The 19,427-nt window shown below is 38.9% G+C and overlaps 1 protein-coding gene across 8 annotated transcripts in view; it reads right to left on the bottom strand.

Annotated features, from left to right (window-relative positions):
- Window positions 1–19,427, bottom strand: part of LOC126336622 (zinc transporter 2) — a 627,171-nt gene that overhangs the window by 2,192 nt on the left and 605,552 nt on the right. For all 8 annotated transcript variants that reach the window (XM_050000502.1, XM_050000501.1, XM_050000498.1 and 5 more), the window contains 4 exons: window positions 18,391–18,501; window positions 9,993–10,293; window positions 9,291–9,492; window positions 9,089–9,194 (listed from right to left, as the gene is read on the bottom strand). In XM_050000502.1, the coding sequence (XP_049856459.1) occupies window positions 9,089–9,194; window positions 9,291–9,492; window positions 9,993–10,293; window positions 18,391–18,501 (720 nt within the window). The remainder of the gene's footprint in view (window positions 1–9,088; window positions 9,195–9,290; window positions 9,493–9,992; window positions 10,294–18,390; window positions 18,502–19,427) is intronic.

Here is a 19,427-nt window from a genome sequence, read left to right as displayed (position 1 = left end):
TTTTTTTTAATACCTATGTTGTTCTCAACTTTGGGCTACATACAAAATTTACAGACTGTTGTATCATCAGAGCATTAGAAATGTTGAGCTGGTGGGGCAGCATTTCAAAAATTGTTCTTCAGTAATGCCAGTAAAAAATTAGCAGGAACATCTCAGAACCCGCTAGCAAAAAATGTGATGCATGGACAGGAAGAATGAAGACATGAGAAACAATGTAGGAAAGGTAACAAGACTTAAGGATAAAATATTTGATGTCTTTAGGCTATCTCCACTGCATGAAAAACATGAAGCATCCAAATAAAGTTTGGAAGTTTAAAGGCAAACCTTAAGTGTGGCACACAGAACTGGTTGAGGATTTAAAGCTGAAATGAGTAGTATAACGAGATGCAGAAAGAGAGTGTACTCTGCAATATAAAGTAAAGACTGCAGAGTAGCTGAAGCTAAGTCAAGTCTATCAGCAAGACAACTGTTGATTTCCTATTTTAATAACAATGGTGTCACTATTATGAGGAAGATTACTGAAACGTGTTTCCCCCTAGTCTTAAGGATGTCTTGAAGGAAGGACATTTTACTGTTGTGAATGTAAAATTTCAAAGCAGGCATATATTTAGAAAGCTTAGACCCACACTCAACACCAAAGACTGTTTTACTGGCAGAACACACATACAAATGCAAACAAATCTACTAAAGAAACTGTCTACACTTTGCTTGTCCATCTTCTGCTGGAGTACTGCTAGGTGGTATGGGATCTTTACCAGAAAGGACTGGCTGACAACACACAAACAGTTCAAAGAGGAGCAGTGTCTTTTACAGAGTAACAAAATGAGTCGGAGAGTGTCACAGATATGAGAAGCAAGTTGAGAGTGGCAATCATTAAAACAAAGCCTTTTTAGTCCTGGCAAGATGTTGTCACAAAATTTCTGTTAACTGACTTTCTCCCCCGAATGCCAAAATATTTTGCTTATTCTCACCTACATAGGAAGAGTGACCATTATGATAAAATAAGACAAATTAGAGCTTGCACAACAAGGTTTAGGTGTCATTTTCCTATTTGATATTTGAGAGTGGAAAGGTAAAGAAATAGTCTTAAAGGGAGTCTAGCTGTACGGATCCGCTGTCAAACATTTAACTGTGCACTGCAGAGTAATCTTGTACATGTGGTTATAGAGAGAACTCAGCACTTAGTTATGCTCTCTTTTAACTACGTCTCTTAAGCAAGGAATACATATTCCATGATTCAAGAAATCTATTAGCCAATTTCACCTCCACAACAGCCTAACAACCATCACTGCTGTTTACCGGGTCCTACTAGACTTTTGTTGTACAACACACCAACGATGCCCATGTGATTTGCACCACCAGCAGGCTTAACAATATTTTGTGTGATGGTGAATAGCAGTGCACAGACTTTTATCAAATTCAGTAAAGAACTACTGTATTTTAATTTCTATTTGGAACTATCGCTTATATTAATTCTCATCACAAGTTACTATTGTCTGGTTTTGTGGTTTAAATGACAATTTGAATCTGTTATTACAGGAAGTTATATGTATTCAGTACATGTCATTGGCTCTCCAAGGTGAATATGGAATGGGGGTAAGGAATGAAAGAGGAAGTCGCCTGGTAGAATTTTGTACAGAGCATAATTTAATTGTAGCTAACACTTGGTTCAAGAATCATGAAAGCAGGTTGTATACATGGAAGAAGCCTGGAGATACTGGAATGTGGACTTTGACCACAATCTAGTGGTTATGAACTGTAGATTAAAACTAAAGAAACTGCAAAAAGGTGGTTATTTAAGGAGATGGGACCTGGATAAACTGACAGAACCAGAGGTTGTAGAGAGTTTCAGGAAGAGCATTAGGGAACAATTGACAAGAATGGGGGAAAGAAATACAGTAGAAGAAGAACGGGTAGCGTTGAGAGATGAAATAGTGAAGGCAGCAGAGGATCACGTAGGTAAAAAGACAAGGGCTAATAGAAATCCTTGGGTAACAGGAGAGAGATGGAATTTAATTGACGAAAGGAGAAAATACAAAAATGCAGTAAATGAAGAAATCAAGAAGGAATACAAACGTCTCAAAAATGAGATCAACAGGAACTGCAAAATGGCAAGGCCCCAGAAACAGATAACGTTCCATTAGAACTGCTGATAGCCTTGGGAGAGCCAGCCCTCACAAAACTCTACCATCTGGTGAGCAAGATGTATGAGACAGGTGAAATACCTTCCGACTTAAAAGAAGAATATAATAATTCCAATCCCAAAGAAAGCAGGTGAAGTCACAGCTGCAAAATACTAAAGCGAATTCTTTACAGACGAATGGAAAAACTGACAGAAGGTGACTTCGGGGAAGATCAGTTTGGATTCTGTAGAAATATTGGAACACGTGAGGCAATACTGACCCTATGACTTATCTTAGAAAATAGATTAAGGAAAGGCAAACCTACGTTTCTAGAATTTGTAGACTTCTCTAGCTCTCTCCCCCCTGCCCCCTTTTCCCCAGCACAGCCTCCCAATACCACACACAGCGCCCATTATCTTGTCACCAACATGTTCCTGTATGCTCCCACAAGCAGCTCTATCATCTTCCCCAACCCTTACCCCGTTATTCATCTCCTTCCCAAATGTAACCTCCTTACCCCTAACTCACACCCTATGTGCCCAGAGGCAGTAGCTATTCGTGTGGACAAGTTTTTGTTGTTGTTGTTGTTGTTGTTTATGCATGAGAGTTCTACCTCCGAGGAAAGACTTTGTTCAAAAGCTTAAACATTGCTAGTACTGTATTTTGTTGTCCCGGTCTGCAACTCAACAATTCATGCATGTGTTACAAAGCAGAGTATCCTCCCCATAATGAAATTATTCCACTTTCATTGATAAAGTATACAAACAGCCAAAGGGTCTATCAATGGACTCCAGTATATCTGGAACCATAGCTACAACCTTCCTAAACCAACTTGAGCAGAAATTATTTAATGTACTGACCATTTTTAATTTATTTTATGTACAAATTTTTTGCTGCACTATGTATTGATTTACACGAAGTGAACAATTTACATGATAAGCAATTTGCCATTGTCAAGTGTACATCTTAGCTGGTATGATGTGGTCCGTATGGCATCTTGGAGTGCAAATTTCAGTTGTATTTTTCTTATATAACATCATATTATTTAAATGTTTACTTTTAATTCGTGTGGTCTTATAAAGTTAGTTTTTGAGAGCTTTTATGACAGCCTCAGCTCCAGCGATGCTATATGTTTACAAGAGAATTTCTATTTCACAGAAAGTTATACCATATCATGTCTACAAGACATTATGTTTAGAAAAGATACGTGTATGATTGATAACAAAAGTGAAAAACAACATGAAGAGAATGTGCTGCTTCAAAACTTCAACAGCATGTACAAGAACATCCAGTTCACAAGTGAATAGGAATGTCTGAAAAAAAAAAAAAAAAAAAAAAAATGTTGAAATTGGAATAATTAAGGTAGTAGCAGCAGCAAATGGTTTTCAACCTGCATCAATAGAAAATATGTCCACAGAAGTTAGGAAGAAAAAGAAATATGTACAACTGAACAGACACAGGACAGTATGCATTCCCCAATTGGGTGCCCTCATAAAGAAAACTGCTAATGTGAGACCAAACAATATAAGAGTTACTTTTTGCAACACCAATAAATTATCTAATAGGCTACCAAAATGAAGACAAATTTTCCAGCTTGGGCAACTACAACAAAAAGTGCAGCAAGTACACAGTACAGTATGTGGATCAGACCACACAAAGCTTCCAAGCTAAATACAAAGACCACACAAACGCGTCTAAGTACAACACTCCCAACAAATCTACCACAGCTATCCACATTAGTGACGTACACACACTTTCAACAACACAAATCATAATACAATAAAACTTCATAAACCAAACAAAGACCACAAAATGAATCTCTCTGCATTCACAACAGAAAACATAGCAGACATACTCAATGTCAAATCTGACATAGTGGAAATGAACATTTTTAAACCCTTCTCAGGCGTACAAGACACACACAGTAACTTTCATACCATTGAACTCTTGAGAGAGGTAAATCATGAAAACATGAACTCAGATCCCAAATCACCAGACCAATTCATTAACAAATACACAGGCTGAGTTATATGTTTATAACCTTTCTGTAACAACAAGTTTAAGTGAAAAGATTAACTGAAAAGATTGTAATGGTTTAAATACTTGTACATATGTTATCTGTATCACTGACTTGCAATGTAAGCTGGTAATGTTCTTTGGCTAATAGCACACTGTATTTCTCGATCTATGCACTCTCTGAGCTGTGTGTTCTGTTGTTTTTTATGCAGTTTAACAATGAAAATGAATGTATGTAATGAACCTCTTTCTTTCTTATTCTTTCATCTTCTGATGGAACATCTTGTAAATAACTTTATTATTGTTTAACAATAATGAAGATTCCTGGGTGGAACAATACATAAAATAAGGGAAAGGAAGAGCTCTTGCTCTTTTCTTGCAAATGTACATCCATTTACACACACAACCACACAGACACTCAAAATGTACATTCTCATGGTGAGACTTGTTATTAATTATCTGTATTTGGAGCAGTTGCTGGGGCTACTGGAGGTGAGGAGGGGGTAGGGGAAGACGCACGACGTAAGGAGGAGATAGTGGGATAGTGTGAGGCAGATGTTTTGACCGACGATTCAGTGGCTGCACAATAAAACAAAAGGAGTACATAGACTAGAGCGTGTAAGAGCTACAGAGAGAGGGAGAGGTGAAGGGGAGGGGAGAGGTGGAGAAGAAAAGGGACACAGACAGGGAGAGAAAGGGAAAGGAGGGGAGAGAAAGGGAAAGGAGGGGAGAGAAAGGGAAAGGAGGGGAGAGGGAGAGGGAGAGGGAGAGGGAGAGAGAGAGAGAGAGAGAGAGAGAATGCCACATGCAGATTGGGAGGGGTGGAGGGGGGAGAGAGAGAGAGAATGCCACATGCAGATTGGGAGGGGTGGAGGGGGGGGAGAGAGAGAAAGAGAAAAAGGGGGAGGGAGGGAGAGGGAGAATGCCCACATGAGGGGTAGAGTGAGGAAGAGTGGTGGAACAAGATAGCACAAGATCTCAAAGGGGGACAAGTGATGTGGATAAAAGAGAGAAGGGGGCTACGGTTAGGTGAGGCAGTGGGAAATAGGTTAGCAAAGATTTAGGCCAGAGGGATTGCAAGACTGCAGGATATTCTGAAGAGACATTTTCCATATACGTAATTCAGAGAAACTTGTGTTGGAAGGGAGTAACCAAATAGCTTGCATAGTAAAGCAGCATGTTGAAGTCACTTGTGTTGTGCTGTACAGCATGTTTGGCAACTAGAAAGTTAAGTTCACTGTTTGGCAGAGGCCATTCATGGAAGTAGAGAACTGGTTACTTGTCATGCCCACATAGAATGGTACAGTAATTGCAGTATAGATGATATACATGGTGTATCAAAAAGAATGATCTGGTTTGGCATGACTATATTTCTGAAACTAATAAACAATGAACTTTTCTTTATGAATGGAGAACTTTTTACATACCTTTTCATAGGCATTCAATGTGTCCCCCTTGAGATACACAGCATATGTCAATGTGATATTCAAATTGTTCCCAATGCACTGAGCAGCATGTCTTGAGTTACAGTTTCCACAGATGCTTTATGAGATGTCTCAGTTCATTCACTTTTATTGGTAATGGAGGCACCTAAACAGACTCTTTTATAAACCCCCACAAGAAACAATCACATATCGTCAGGTCCGGTGACCTTGGAGGCTAGTAATGTATGGCTGAATCATCTGGTCCAGTGTGACCAATGCGACCAATGCATCATTCAGTAATCCTTTGATTTAAGAATTCCCACACTTCCAGATGCCAGTGTGGCGATGCCCCATCCTGGTGGTAAATAAAGTTGTTCGAATCAGTCTCCAACTGTGGCAAAAGAGTTATTAAGCATATCGAGATATGTGCTTCCTGTAACAGTGTCGGTGAAGAAAAATTGACCATACTTCTTTCCCCGTGAAGCTCCACAAAACAAATTCCATTTTGGAGAATCCCTGACATGTTGTATAACTTCGTGTGGTTGTTCCGTATCCTATATTCTCACATTGTGATGGTTCACCTTTCCATTCAAATGGAATGTTGCCCTGGCAATACACATTAGGTGTGGAAGAAAACTATCATCCTCCATCTTGCCAAGAATGAAATTACAGAACTCCACATACTGTTGTTCTTCACCTTCATGAAAGCTTGCAGTAGCTGAATTTTGTACAGTTTCATATGCAAACGTTGACATAAAACATGCCAAGTCATGCTGAACAGTTATTACTGACAGGCACTGCGCAAAATGCAGAACACATCATGTTTTCTGTTGTCCTGGCACCATTTTTACTAGAACTGAAGTGGGTGCACACTGTTGCTACCTAGCACAAATCATGTAAAAACTTGAGAATTTGCTCTTTCCAACAGTACATTGTTCATGCACATATCTCAAATAACATAACAGTTAATTTTTTTTTTTTTTTTTTTAGATTGGACAATTCTTTTTGATACACTCTGCATAACATAGTTGCTTTCACCTATGGCCCTGCCTTTTAGTGGCTAGCAGATGTTTGTCTGGACTGCAGCAGGAAGTGGTGGGTGAGTGTATTGGACAGGTCTTGCACTTGGTCCGAACACCATAAAATGAACCATGGAGTGGAGAAATGGGAGCAGAATTGGAATGTGGAGGAACGGTGATGTTTTTTAGGTTGAGTGGATGGTGGAACACTATTTTGGGTGATGTGGGTAGGACCTCTCTCATCTCAGAGCACATTGAGAGGCTGTCGAAACAATGATGAATAATGTGGTTGAGCTTTCCAAGGCCATGGTGCTGCTGGGTAATCAGAAAGCTGGTCAGTGGCTGGTTAACAGATTACCAGATATCAAAAAAAGGAGCCGGCATGAGAGATCCATTTATGGATGAGCTGGGTAGGCTCTGGTACTGTTATCAATATGTAATAAAAGAAAAGCACCAGTTTGCTTTTGTCCCACAGTGTTACTTTTATTGCGTTAACTGGTTTTTAGCTTACAAACCAGTTAACACAATAGAAGTAATACTGTGGAACAAAAGCAAACTAGTGATTTTCGTTTATTGTATAGTTGTTCTACTGAAAACCGACGGAAGATTCTGTTAACATCATCAGTATGTTTTGACAAATCTTGGCTCCCACTGCAGGTGTGGCGTCCACAGGTAGTGATGGTGAACGGAGAGACTTTTTGACATGGTTGAACTCTGTCAAAGTTGAGGTATTATTGTTGGTACTTGATGTGCTCAATATGAACAGACATACTTACAAACCCATCTGTAAGCTAGAGATCGGCATCTAGGAAGGTAATGATGAGCTGAGAAGGACCAGGTGAAACTGATTTGGGAGCAGGTGTTGAGGCCATGAAGAGCAATGGTTCTCGCCTCGAGTCCAGTTCATGAAAATTTCGTCAATGAATTTGAACCAAACAAGGAGTTTTAGATGTTGAGTGGATAGGAAGGATTCCTCCAGATTGTTGTAAATAAGTTGGCATAGGATGGTGTCATGTGAGTACCCATCGCAGTACCACAGTTATTTTTTTTAATTTTTTTTATGTTTTTACAAGTTTGGCCTTTGAAAGTGAAATAACTGTGTGTCAGGTTGTAGTTGGTTAGGAGAATTAGGGAAGAGGTGGTGTGTTTCATATCAGGACGACATGAGAAAGTTAGTATCCCATGGCTGCAAGGCCATGGGCATAGCAGGAAATGGTGTATAAGGATGTCACATTCGCAGTGACCAACAAAGGGGTCTGCTGGTAATGGGGCAGCAACTGTGGAAAGGTAGTGAAGAAAGTTAGCGGTGCCTTGAATGCAGGTTTGGACAATTGTGTGGAGGTGTTGGTCAACAAACGCACAGGTTCGTTCTGGGGGAGCATTATACCCAGTAACGAAGGAACGAACAGCAGGCAACCAGAAGGGTTGGGTTTTGGGAGTTTTGGGAAGTTGATGGCGTGAGGAAGGAGATGGATTCAGGTGCCATATTTTGGAACAGACCTAAGGCCTTAGGAAATGCTGAAGGTCTTGTTGAACTTCTGGGATGGGATTATGGTTATAAGGTGTATATGCAGAAGTGTCATAATGTTAACGAGGACACTCGGCCACAAAGTCACTAAAATTCATGAGCACTTCAGTGGAGCCTTTGTCTGTGGAAAGGACTGGTTTTCACATTACGGATAGTTGTGTGTTCCATTTATTATCATTCAAAATTTTAGTTCCTTATTGTGATGGCAAGTGACAAACCATACCTCATTTTTTTTTGTAGTGAAGTGAAGTTCAAAATAAACAAATGGCTACATCAAGCAAATAAAATTGTAATCCGCCTGAAGATGAGGGCGTAATTCCTTGAAACACATTGTGAAAGAAAATAAGTGACTAATAAAGATAATTGTTTTAATTATTTTTGTCATAAACACGTGCAGTTCCAAAACTATAGTTCAACATGTATGACAGAATGTTGCCGTAATTATTTCTGTGATGTTTGTCTTCATCTGCTTGCTCATCTGTTGGGGAAAAACATGTACAAACAAGATACATACTATATGCTCTCACAATCATCATTTTACCATCTCGCACCTATACCCTGCTCTCCCTTCCCCTCATCATCATAGGTTCCTCCTTACCCCTACCACCCAGGTTGCTTCTCGCATCAGGTGTCTGACTCCAGCAACCAGACACAGTGGTCATGTGTATGGGGGTCATGTTTTCGAAATGTGTGTGTGTGTGTGTTTTGTGTGTGTGTGTGTGTGTGTGTGTGGCGGGGGGGGGGGGGGGGGGGGACTCACTTTCGGAAGAAGGCCTTATGGCTGAAACCTTATGTGTTTAGTAGTCTTTTTGTTGTGACTCAACATCTCTGCTATGTAGAGGGTAGCACTCTTTTCATAACACTGTCATACACATTTTTGAAGAATACAAGAGCAAGCTACATTTTTTGAACTTCACGAAACAAAAAAGTTTCGTGTGCACCTTTATCAGACGTACCTCTACTGAATAAAATGCTTACCTTCCATGAGAACTATTACAGTATCCTTTATAATAGCAAATGTTGTCATCAGAACAAGAGCTGAAAACAGGAATGTGCATACTGGATCTACAATGCTCCAGGAAGGCTGGAATAGAAATGGACAAAAAAATTATTAAGTCCAGGAAACACATTAACAGACATTATGAACAATAAATTATTGTTTTAATCATTTGCGCATTACCTTATAATATATGACAAGTGCTGCAATGAAGACACCAACACTTTGGATGAAATCTCCAATGACATGTATGAAGGCGGCACGAACATTGATATTCTGCTGTGTAGTAATACTTTCTGTAGATGCTCCATTCTCAATCTGTATATCTGATGAATTGTTGCTACTTGCATGCGAGTGTCCATGCTGGTGCAAAGTAAGACCCATTCTACAGAGACAATCAAACACACAAAATAAATTACTCTATTTTTAAAATAAATAACATATTATAAATAAGCATTTTGAAAAGTATGAAAGGAATATCAAAAAATATCCTATCTTTCTCTTAATTTCACTAGATTTGCTCCCATCTAATATAACATTTAAAAAATCCACACTTTATTAACCAAATTACTATGAAACTGGGAGGTAGTCAACATTCATTATCAAATGTTATAAATATTGCCAAAGACATTTGTTAAAGCTAACATAACAATAGACAAATTTAACACACACAGGTCTGTCATTCAGCAGGATGGAATGATCAATCAAATCAAACAAGCTGCTGTGGCAGACGTCAATCTCCTTACAAGGGCCAGATCTAAACCAGTTCCCAATCATTCAGAATGTTGCTACAGGCCAAATCATTTTGTATTTCAATGATAACAGATTTTCTGTTTGTTATGGAAATCAGATAACATCTTAATCAATATGAGGGAAGATGCTTACATTAAATTTACTCCGACTCCAATTGCAGAAGTTATCAGCATGATTGTGGCATCAATCTCAAAATCTTTGGTTACAATTCTTTCAATGGCCATATATACAAGCACTCCAGTGATTATCCAGATCATAAGCACAGATGTTAGTGCACCTATAACTTCTGCACGATACCAGCCAAAGCTCATCTTGCGTGTTGGAGGACGGCTTGCAACCCATAATGAAAAAAGAGAGATCATGAAGCTGGCGAAATCTGTCAACAAGTGAGCAGCATCTGTTGCGATGGCCAGGCTCGACGAAAGATAACCTCCTAAAATAAACAATACATATAGTAAGATTAATTCACAACACTAAATACTCAGTCAAAAATAGCTCCATTTGTACAATGTAAATAACCTCAGCTACTTTTACAACATTACTGCATGTGCTTCCTTCTCTAGTGAAAAGAGAGAAAGAAAGAGAGAGAGAGAGAGAGAGAGAGAGAGAATGAGGCATTAAAGGTAAGACATATCTTTATTTTATACATAATTTCCAAGTACATTGAGACATTTCCCATACCGCCTTATAAGCTCCAAAAAGTCATCATTTTAACTGTACTTTACACAATTCAATGCAAAAAAAATCATATCAGTATTATCAAGAATTCAGAACCCTCTGCTCAAAAATATGCACATCATCTGTCAGTTAGTTCTGTAGTAAATGGTTTGTGTATGTATACTGTTTTTGTGCTCGATGTACATCTTCTTGGGGTTAGGGTCAATGTTTTCACTCGTAGTTTCACTATAGACGTCACAATGAAATATTGTAGTCTGACCGTTCGCAATACAGCAAAGCTTACTAGTTCTTAACAGCCACCAGATGACTAAATTTGCAGTCATGAATCAAAACACTGTTGTCATACCCACCTTGAGGCTGATGCCTTGTCTTCAGTGATGAGCCCTGCTTTGAATTAAGCTGCAATGACAAGCAACAACGTGTCTGGAGATGCACTGGGCAGCAAAGGGATACCAACCTGACTGTCGCCCACCATCCGCCCCGACAACCAAGAGTGATGGTCTAGGGTGCCATTTCTTTTCACAGCAGGACACCTCTGGCTGCCATTCGTGGCACCCTTACAGCACAGTAGTATGTCAAGAATAGTCTACACCCCATTTTGTTGTCTTTCATGGCAAGCTATCCTGGGCTTCCATTTCAGCAAGAGAATGTCCACCCACTCACAGTGAGAGTTCCTTCTGCTTGTCCTTCATGTTTGCCAAACACTAACCTCTCCAGCAAAGATGCTGGTTCTCTTTCCAGTTGGAAATGTTTGGAGCATTATGGGCACAGCTCTCCAATCATCTTGCAATTCTGATGACCTAACATACCAATTGCACACAACTTGGCACAATATCTATCAGGAAGATATCCAACAACTCAAGCTGAATAATGCTTGCTTGGGTCAGATGTGGACCAACACATTATTGACATCCTCAATTTCTGAAGCTCTTCCTTTCGAATAAATCATCCAATTTTTCTGAAATTGTAATAATTTGTTTGTCTGTATTTGCATATCACACCTACTGATTTCCATCCCATTCAGATAATTCCTTCACAGAGTGTCTTTTTTTTCTCCTACAGTGTACTACTTTTCTTGTTTTCCCCTAAAAAAAATAAGAGCAAAATTCAGCAAAACAAAGGATGAGCAGTGGATAGCAGCTGGGATTTTATGTCATGCTAGGAAGAGAGCTACACAAAATCCAGTAACAAGCATCACTTAAGATCTGAACTCTATAATAGTCAGTAAACTACTGAGCCAGCAGTGCTCTTAGTGGGGAAACCCTGTGACTGCCTTACAGGCACACCCAAAATCAGTTGCCCACTTCCTGTCCAGCAGTGTAGTGCAGCATGCAGTGATGTACGTCAATCTGTGTAGTTTTATTTCACTGAATCAATCAATTTAGTTTGTATATTTTGTGATGTATGAAGTCAGATACAACGGACAAGCATATCAAATCACAAGAAAATGAACACAATACAAAGAAGAGGTATTTTCAGAGTAAAGAGTGTTTGGTTGTCTCTAACATAGAAGAGCTGCAATTTATATAAAAGACAACTTTTCCACAATAGAACACATCAAAAAGGAACACAAAAATAAACTACCTGGTTTGTTGCAATCACCAAGAAAGATTGATACCAATTTTTGGTGGAAATCCATTGTTATGGACAGCTTTAGAAAATTGATAATTTGACATATGATGGGGGACTTGTGTAAAATACTTGTTGCTGTAAAAGGAAAAATCCATTTTCCTTTTCAGAAAGATCCATTTTCCTTTTCAGAAAGATGTTCTGCACAAGGTAATATGTGAAATGGGTTTTATCTGAAAGTAATCTGCAAGTACGAGATTCTGGTCAAGACAAAAGATGGGGCTGACTGGTGATGTAAATACTTGATACAAGTATAAAAATTAAGACAATAAGGTGAAATGTTCTTTTATATTGACAAAACTTGGCTGGACAACACCATTATTTTAAAAAAATATTGTTACTGTGCTGGCATTGACATCATCATGGACAATGTTAGTCGAAGCAACAGATTTATCATGGTTAATATTGGGTCTAATGCTGGATTTATATGTTAGTTTATATTGAAAATATTCCCTATTACATGTTACACACTTATGCCAGCACTTTATCTAATTTCCAAAACACTTCTGGAACTCCATTTTGGGATAGCATTCAGATCTCTCAGTGATGTATTATTAATCTCACCTATGATCGTCGAACACAAAAATTGTACTGTAAGGTTATCTTCTTTTTGGGAATGTACAAATGTCACATCGAGCTACTATGCAGACTAGGACATCATTAAAGTATCGTTTTTGACAAAAAATTTATGAATACGCAATCAGGACTGAGTGGACGCATTATCATGGTGCAAAAACCGTCAACTGCTACATAACAAATCTGGAATTTTTTTCTGATTGCTTCACACAAATGGTGTTAAACTTGTAGTCAGTGCTCCTTACTGTTCATTTCACCTTGTGGCAAGAACTCATGGTGCATATACTGCTAGAACTGAAGAACACTGTGAGCATAACCTTCACATTTGACCACATTATGGTCTTGGCAATCCAGAATGCTTGCACTGGGTTGGCTGAACCCTAGTTTTCACTTCATATTCATCAACTCATGTTTCGTCACCTGTTACGGTCCATTTCAGTAGTTCTGTATCGTTGTGACTTGACCAAGTGACTCCTGAGCAGCTTGCTGTTTTCGTTCAAAATTCATCAACTTTACATCAGGTTTACCTGAAAAATCTGAAACAATTTGATGCTGATATGTCAACATCATCAGTGACTTTTCTGATTGTAATTCGGCAATAGTTCATAGCCATTCTCTAACTTGTTCTACAATTTTATCGAATGATGTTCTGGGTGCGTCCAAGGCACTTGTTATCTTCAACATCTTTACAACCTTCTTCGAAACACCTGCACCAGTTGTAATCCCTTGTTGTATCCATAGCACTCATTATTACAATATTTAACTCTTCTGTAAGTTTGATGCACTTCATTCTGTTCTTATGGCAAAATTTAATACAAATTCTCTGTCCCATTTTTACACAAAATACAGGGTGTTTGAAAGAGACTTCACAAACTTGAAACTTCATATAAATTAATTCATAATACCTACGGAGATCACTGTAGTGTCAATTAGTATGGACATGCATCAAGATTTGTCCTGCATAGTTCACTAATGCCGAATCGCACTGTAATTTGGCTTAAAGATAGCTGTCTTCACTGGACCCGAGCATGATAGTTTTGTGTTTTCCTTTGTAGAATCGAAGTTGGCAACAACAGTTCAGCGTAATTTCCATACCAAGTACGCTAATGATGCTCGTAGTAGGCCTACAATTTATGAGTGGCATAAATGTTTTGTAGAAACAGGGTGCTAGGTAAGACATGGGAAATCATCAGGATGTCCAAGCACATCTGACCGACGTTGTTGAGGAAGTGAGGCAACGTTTTGTCAACAGCCCTACGAAATTGACCTGGCATGCGTCTTGGAAACTGCAAATCCAACATACAACTGTTTGGTGTGTGTTGAGAAACCATTCGCATTTGAAACAGTTTGACAATCGTACAGGCAATAAAAGACACTAATAAAATTGCTCGTAAGAACTTCTGTGCGAATATGTAAAACTGATTACATGAGGATGAACATTTCTTGGACAAAAACATCTTTTCTGACGAGTCAACTTTTCACTTTAGTGGCAATGTTGACACACAACTGCAGGATTTGGTACAGTGAAAATCCACATCAAACATTGCAACATTTTTGTCTTATCCCTAAACTGAACATTTTGTGCACTGAGCAAGAAAGAAGTGTACAGCCCCTTTTCTTCTGTGATGGAACCATAGATAAGATAGTGTACCTGCATAGGTTACAACAATTTTTGATACCACAGATCGATGAGGATGACCAAGAACAAAATGTTTACTTCACGCAAGATGGCACACCACCCCACTACCTGGCTGACATCCGAGATTTTTTCAGTGACTGCTTTCCAGGTCAATGGATTGGCTGTGATAAGCAAACTGCATGGCCCCCACGTTCCCCAGACCTGACGCCACTCTATTTTTTTAATGGGGATTCATCAAGGATAACGTGTTTGTACCTCCTGTGCTAGCTTATCTATTTGAACTTTGAGCAAGAATTTACACAGCCACTGAGCAAGTTACGCCTGCAATGCTACAGTGAGTTTGGGAAGAAATTGACTTCCTGTGGTATGTGTGCAGGGTAACCAACGAAAGCCACATAGAACACCTTTAGTTTAAACGGGGGTGGGAAACCTTGATGTGTTTCCGTACAAAATACCACCAAACTCAGCTCTATATTTTCTTTCAATAAATTTATATGAATTTTTAAAGTTGTGAAGTCTTTTTCGAAACACCCTGTAAGCAACTGCAGATACTATCAAAACGCCTGTAACCTTTTTGACAGCTGACAAGATACCTTTTATAGCTAACACTCTAACATTGCAGAGACACATTTCAGACATGTTTTCCAACACAACGACAAAAAATTTGGCCAAATTGAACTAATGCAACACACAAAATTACAGGTTCCCAGTTACATTTTGATCACTCCTCATATAGCCAACCCCTCAAAGAAAACTTCTACAACATATCAGAAACACAACATAAGAATAAGCCTCAAATTCCACAGAATAATTGCACTATATTAGGCTCAAAATTCTATGGGTATATACACATCATTTTAGGGGAGACAGCAGATCAACAAACATTTGAATGGACAGTCATTTGTAGTACATGCATTTTTAGTAGCTTTATAAGTAAATGTATTACGTCCTCATTCTGGAGGCACCACAATGTCAGAGGGTCATCCATTAACATCTTTCACTCATTCATTCATTCATTGCATTCCAGACAAGACAAGACAAGAAAAATAACAGAAACTTAATCTGTGTACTGTATTAATGTTAACTATCATTACACTGGTTGCAGCTCTTCATGAGTATGCAATCTAGATTTAATCGAAAGAAGGGATGAAGGAACTGCAGCTGACACACGGTTACCACAGACCTTTTTGCCACAAGCCATGCTGGACTGTCTGATTGGCATCAGTTGCCATATGAGGGCATTGCAACATGTATTAATACTCTGCATCCCACCACACACACACACACACACACACACACACACACACACACACACACCATGTGCCATCGGGCCTGTGAGCAATGATTCGTACCACAGTGTCACATCCAACAATACTGCCCGGATACCTTTCAGTGTAAACATCTTTGGTATGGTTCATGTTGTTTTCTTAATCTTAAAGAACAATTTAACTTTTATACACAAGCACAAAATTTGTGAGTGGACTGAGGACTTTGCGGTCGGGAGGATGCAGCGTGTTATCTTGGATGAAGAGTCATTGTCGGATGTAGAAGTAATTTGGCATGTGTTGCGACCCTTGCTTTTCATGTTGTATATTAATGAGCTTGCAGACAATATTATTAGTAAAATCAGAAATTCTGCAGATGATGCAGTTATCCAAATGAAGTAATATCTGAAAGAAGCTGCATAAATATTCAGTAAGATCTTGATAAGATTTCAAAGTGGTGCAAAGATTAGCAACTTGCTCTAAATGTTCAGAAATGTAAAATGATGCACTTCACAAAATTGAAAACATAGCATCCTATGACTATAATATCAATGAGTCACTGTTGGAACTGGCCAACTCATACAAATACCTTGGTGTAACACTCTGCAGAGATATGAAATGGAATGGAATGATCACATACGCTAAGCTGTGGATAAAGCACATGGCAGACTTTGGTTTATGGGTAGAATACTGGGGAAGTGCAATCAGTCTACAATGGAGATAGCTTACAAATCACAAATCGCTTGCTTAAGTGTGTGGGACCTGCACCAGATTGGACTAACAAGGGATTTTGAGTGTATACAGAGAAGGGCAGCACAGATGGTTACAGGTTTGTTTAACGCATGGGAGCGTGTCACAGAGATCCTGAAGAAACTGAACTGGAATACTCTTTAAGATAGACGTAAACAATCCCGAGAAAGTCTACTAATAAAGTCTTTAAATGATTACTGTAGGAATATACTACAATCCCCTATGTATCGCTCACACTGGGATCATGAAGCTAAGATTAGAATAATTACTGCATGCACAGTGGTATTCAAACACTCATTCTTCCCACGCTCCATATGTGAATGGAACAGGAAGAAACCCCGTAACTGGTACAATGGTATGTACCCTCTGCCATGCACCTCATGGTGGTTTGCGGAGTATTGATGTAGAGGAAGATGTACTAACAGACTAACACCATACAGCCCCTGATTTAACTAACAGATTTCAGCAACGTTAATGCTGACATCAGACACAAGAAAGTCTCCTTTAAATTAAAGCTGACGCAATAAAAAGGTGTGTTCAGAAAGTAAGGTGACTTTTATATTTTTATACAAAAATATTTATTTATTCATCAATATACATGTTGCCCCTTCAAAGTAATCCCCCTCAGATACAATACACTTGTGTCAGTGCTGCTTCCAATCCTCGAAGCACTTCTCATAAGCACTTCTTGGTAGCCTTGAGTACTTCCAGCAAAGCAGTTTTAATTTCCTCATTGAAAATCTTGGCCCTTTCATAGGTCTCTTCAGTTTTGGGAGGAAGAAAAAGTCGTAGGGGGCCAAATCTGGTGAATATGGTGGCTGAGGCATGATTGTCGTGTTGTTTTAGGGCAAAAAGTCTCTCACAGACAACAATGAATGAGCAGGTGCACTGTTGTGATGCAAAAGCCATGAATTGTTTTTCCACATTTACGGACTTTTCTGCATACTGCTTCTTGCAAACATTGAACAATGGAAAATGCAGGATGGAATGTAACAATATTATGAAAAGGAAGTTGCTACTCACCACATAGTGGTGATGCTCGATGTAGCAAAGATGCTTCTCGCAAACGGTGGATAACGTCATGGTAATACCCCTTATTGACTGTACAACCTCGAGGAAAAAATTCATGATGCACTCCACTAAGGTGATTGAAAAAAACAGTGACCAAAACTTTGACATTTGATTGAACTTGGAGTGCTTTTTCTGGTCTTGACTCTCCGGAATGCTTACACTGGGATGACTGGGCTTTGGATTCGACATTATAACCGTAAACCCATGTTTCATCACCAGTTATGACCCTTATGAGAAAATCAGGATCATTATTGACATCATTCAAGAGCTTCTGATCAAAACTGAGAAATTTTGGAACAAGCTTCGCTGATACACATCTCGTTCCCAAAACATCTGAAAAAATTGCACTACGCGAGTTGACTGATATGCCAACATCCTCAGCAACTTCTCTTATGGTACTTTTACAATTTTCCAAAACAATTTTCTTCACAGCTTGACGTTATCACCTGTTGTTGATGTGCTGGGGCAGCCAGAGTGAGGTACATCATTGGCACCTTCTCGGCCATTTTGGAAGTGCTTATACCTCTTGCAACTTTTCGAGTGTTTTAGAGCACCTGGTTCCATTTTTTCACAGAAAATTTGATGCAGTCTTTGCTCCATTTTTTTTTTATCAAAAATCACCGAGCGCACTAAAACATGTCTAACCTTTCTATCTCACCAAAACTAAGGAAATATGCTGTACACTTGAAACTGTGAATGCATGTTCGGGATAAGTGTACTAACATAACAAAAAAAGATCAATAACCGAATGTACGTTGCCTGCACAATTTGAAACGTCACCTTACTTTTTGAACAGCCCTCATACAGCCATTTCAATTATGGTGGCATTACTGTACTGTTACTGTATTACAGTTACAATATATACATATTACTTTTCTTGAAGTAACATGATGAAACGTTACAAACTGACATGCATACTCACCAACTGTTTCACCCACCATGAAAATGACACACAGAACGCTGGCAACTATCAGCTTCCTTCTTGCCTTGCTGTCCACCTGCTCATCCCTTTCACGATGACAGTGCCCATCCACTGCAACAATTATTCTAGTAGTTAAATGCCGGTCAGTTTGGACAAATCACAGTTCACAAATTAATAATTGAATGATTGAAATTACAGCACTCACTTCAATCAACTATTTATGAACAAAATTAAAACACTGTAAATTGAAATCCATATCCAGGCTGTTACACGAACAAACTACACATTTATTGAATTGGTGGAGAATTTGCACCCCGTGAAATGAATTAAATAAAAATAACAATAGCTCAGTTTTCTGATTTGGTTATTATCACAGATGAAATGAAGTTACGTATATTTACTATGACTAAGTCATTAGTGAAACTTCGTCTAATGATTGAGTTAAATTGGCATTACTATCTGGGTGAAGGAATTTACAGAAAACACACAAGGTAGTCAAGGAAGTCTATTTAGTGCTAGTTCAGCACACACAGGTGCCTTGGAAGCTGCGATACTGCTAGTTTCTATTGTCAGCAGGGCATTAAATGCTGATCTTATTTTCTTTAGTTCATTCTGCAAAAGACCCCTCCAACCTACACAATACTGACTAACCACTGCTTCATTTTCAGCCTAAGGTGGTTGTGACTTCATTATTTAGGGGACATGTAGTACTCTTAACCCTCACCTCTCGTGTGGGGTCTTCAGAAGCATAGCTTCTACATAAATGCCAATTAGATACTATCAAAATTTTTCCAGCTGTCTGTTACTCTTGGTAGCTTTCTAAAAGGGACAATACTTAACAACCGTGCTGGCAACAATCAGTCTGCGCAGTTAGGTACAGATGTGTGTTTCTGCACAAGGCTTCGAGGGACTCCATGCGACGACTGGCGTAAGTGAAATTTTACAGATTCCTTTATTTGGTTTTTTAATTTTTTTATGTTTCTTTTGTTACAGTGTTCATATTAATGATTCACTTTTTGTTGTAGAGCAGTTCAAAT

This window comes from Schistocerca gregaria, chromosome 2 (genome assembly GCF_023897955.1).
Source record: "Schistocerca gregaria isolate iqSchGreg1 chromosome 2, iqSchGreg1.2, whole genome shotgun sequence".
In the NCBI taxonomy this organism is placed as follows: Eukaryota; Metazoa; Arthropoda; class Insecta; order Orthoptera; family Acrididae; genus Schistocerca; species Schistocerca gregaria.
The sequence above is the reverse complement of the archived record's forward strand: the minus strand, read 5'-3'. Positions and strand labels throughout refer to the sequence as shown.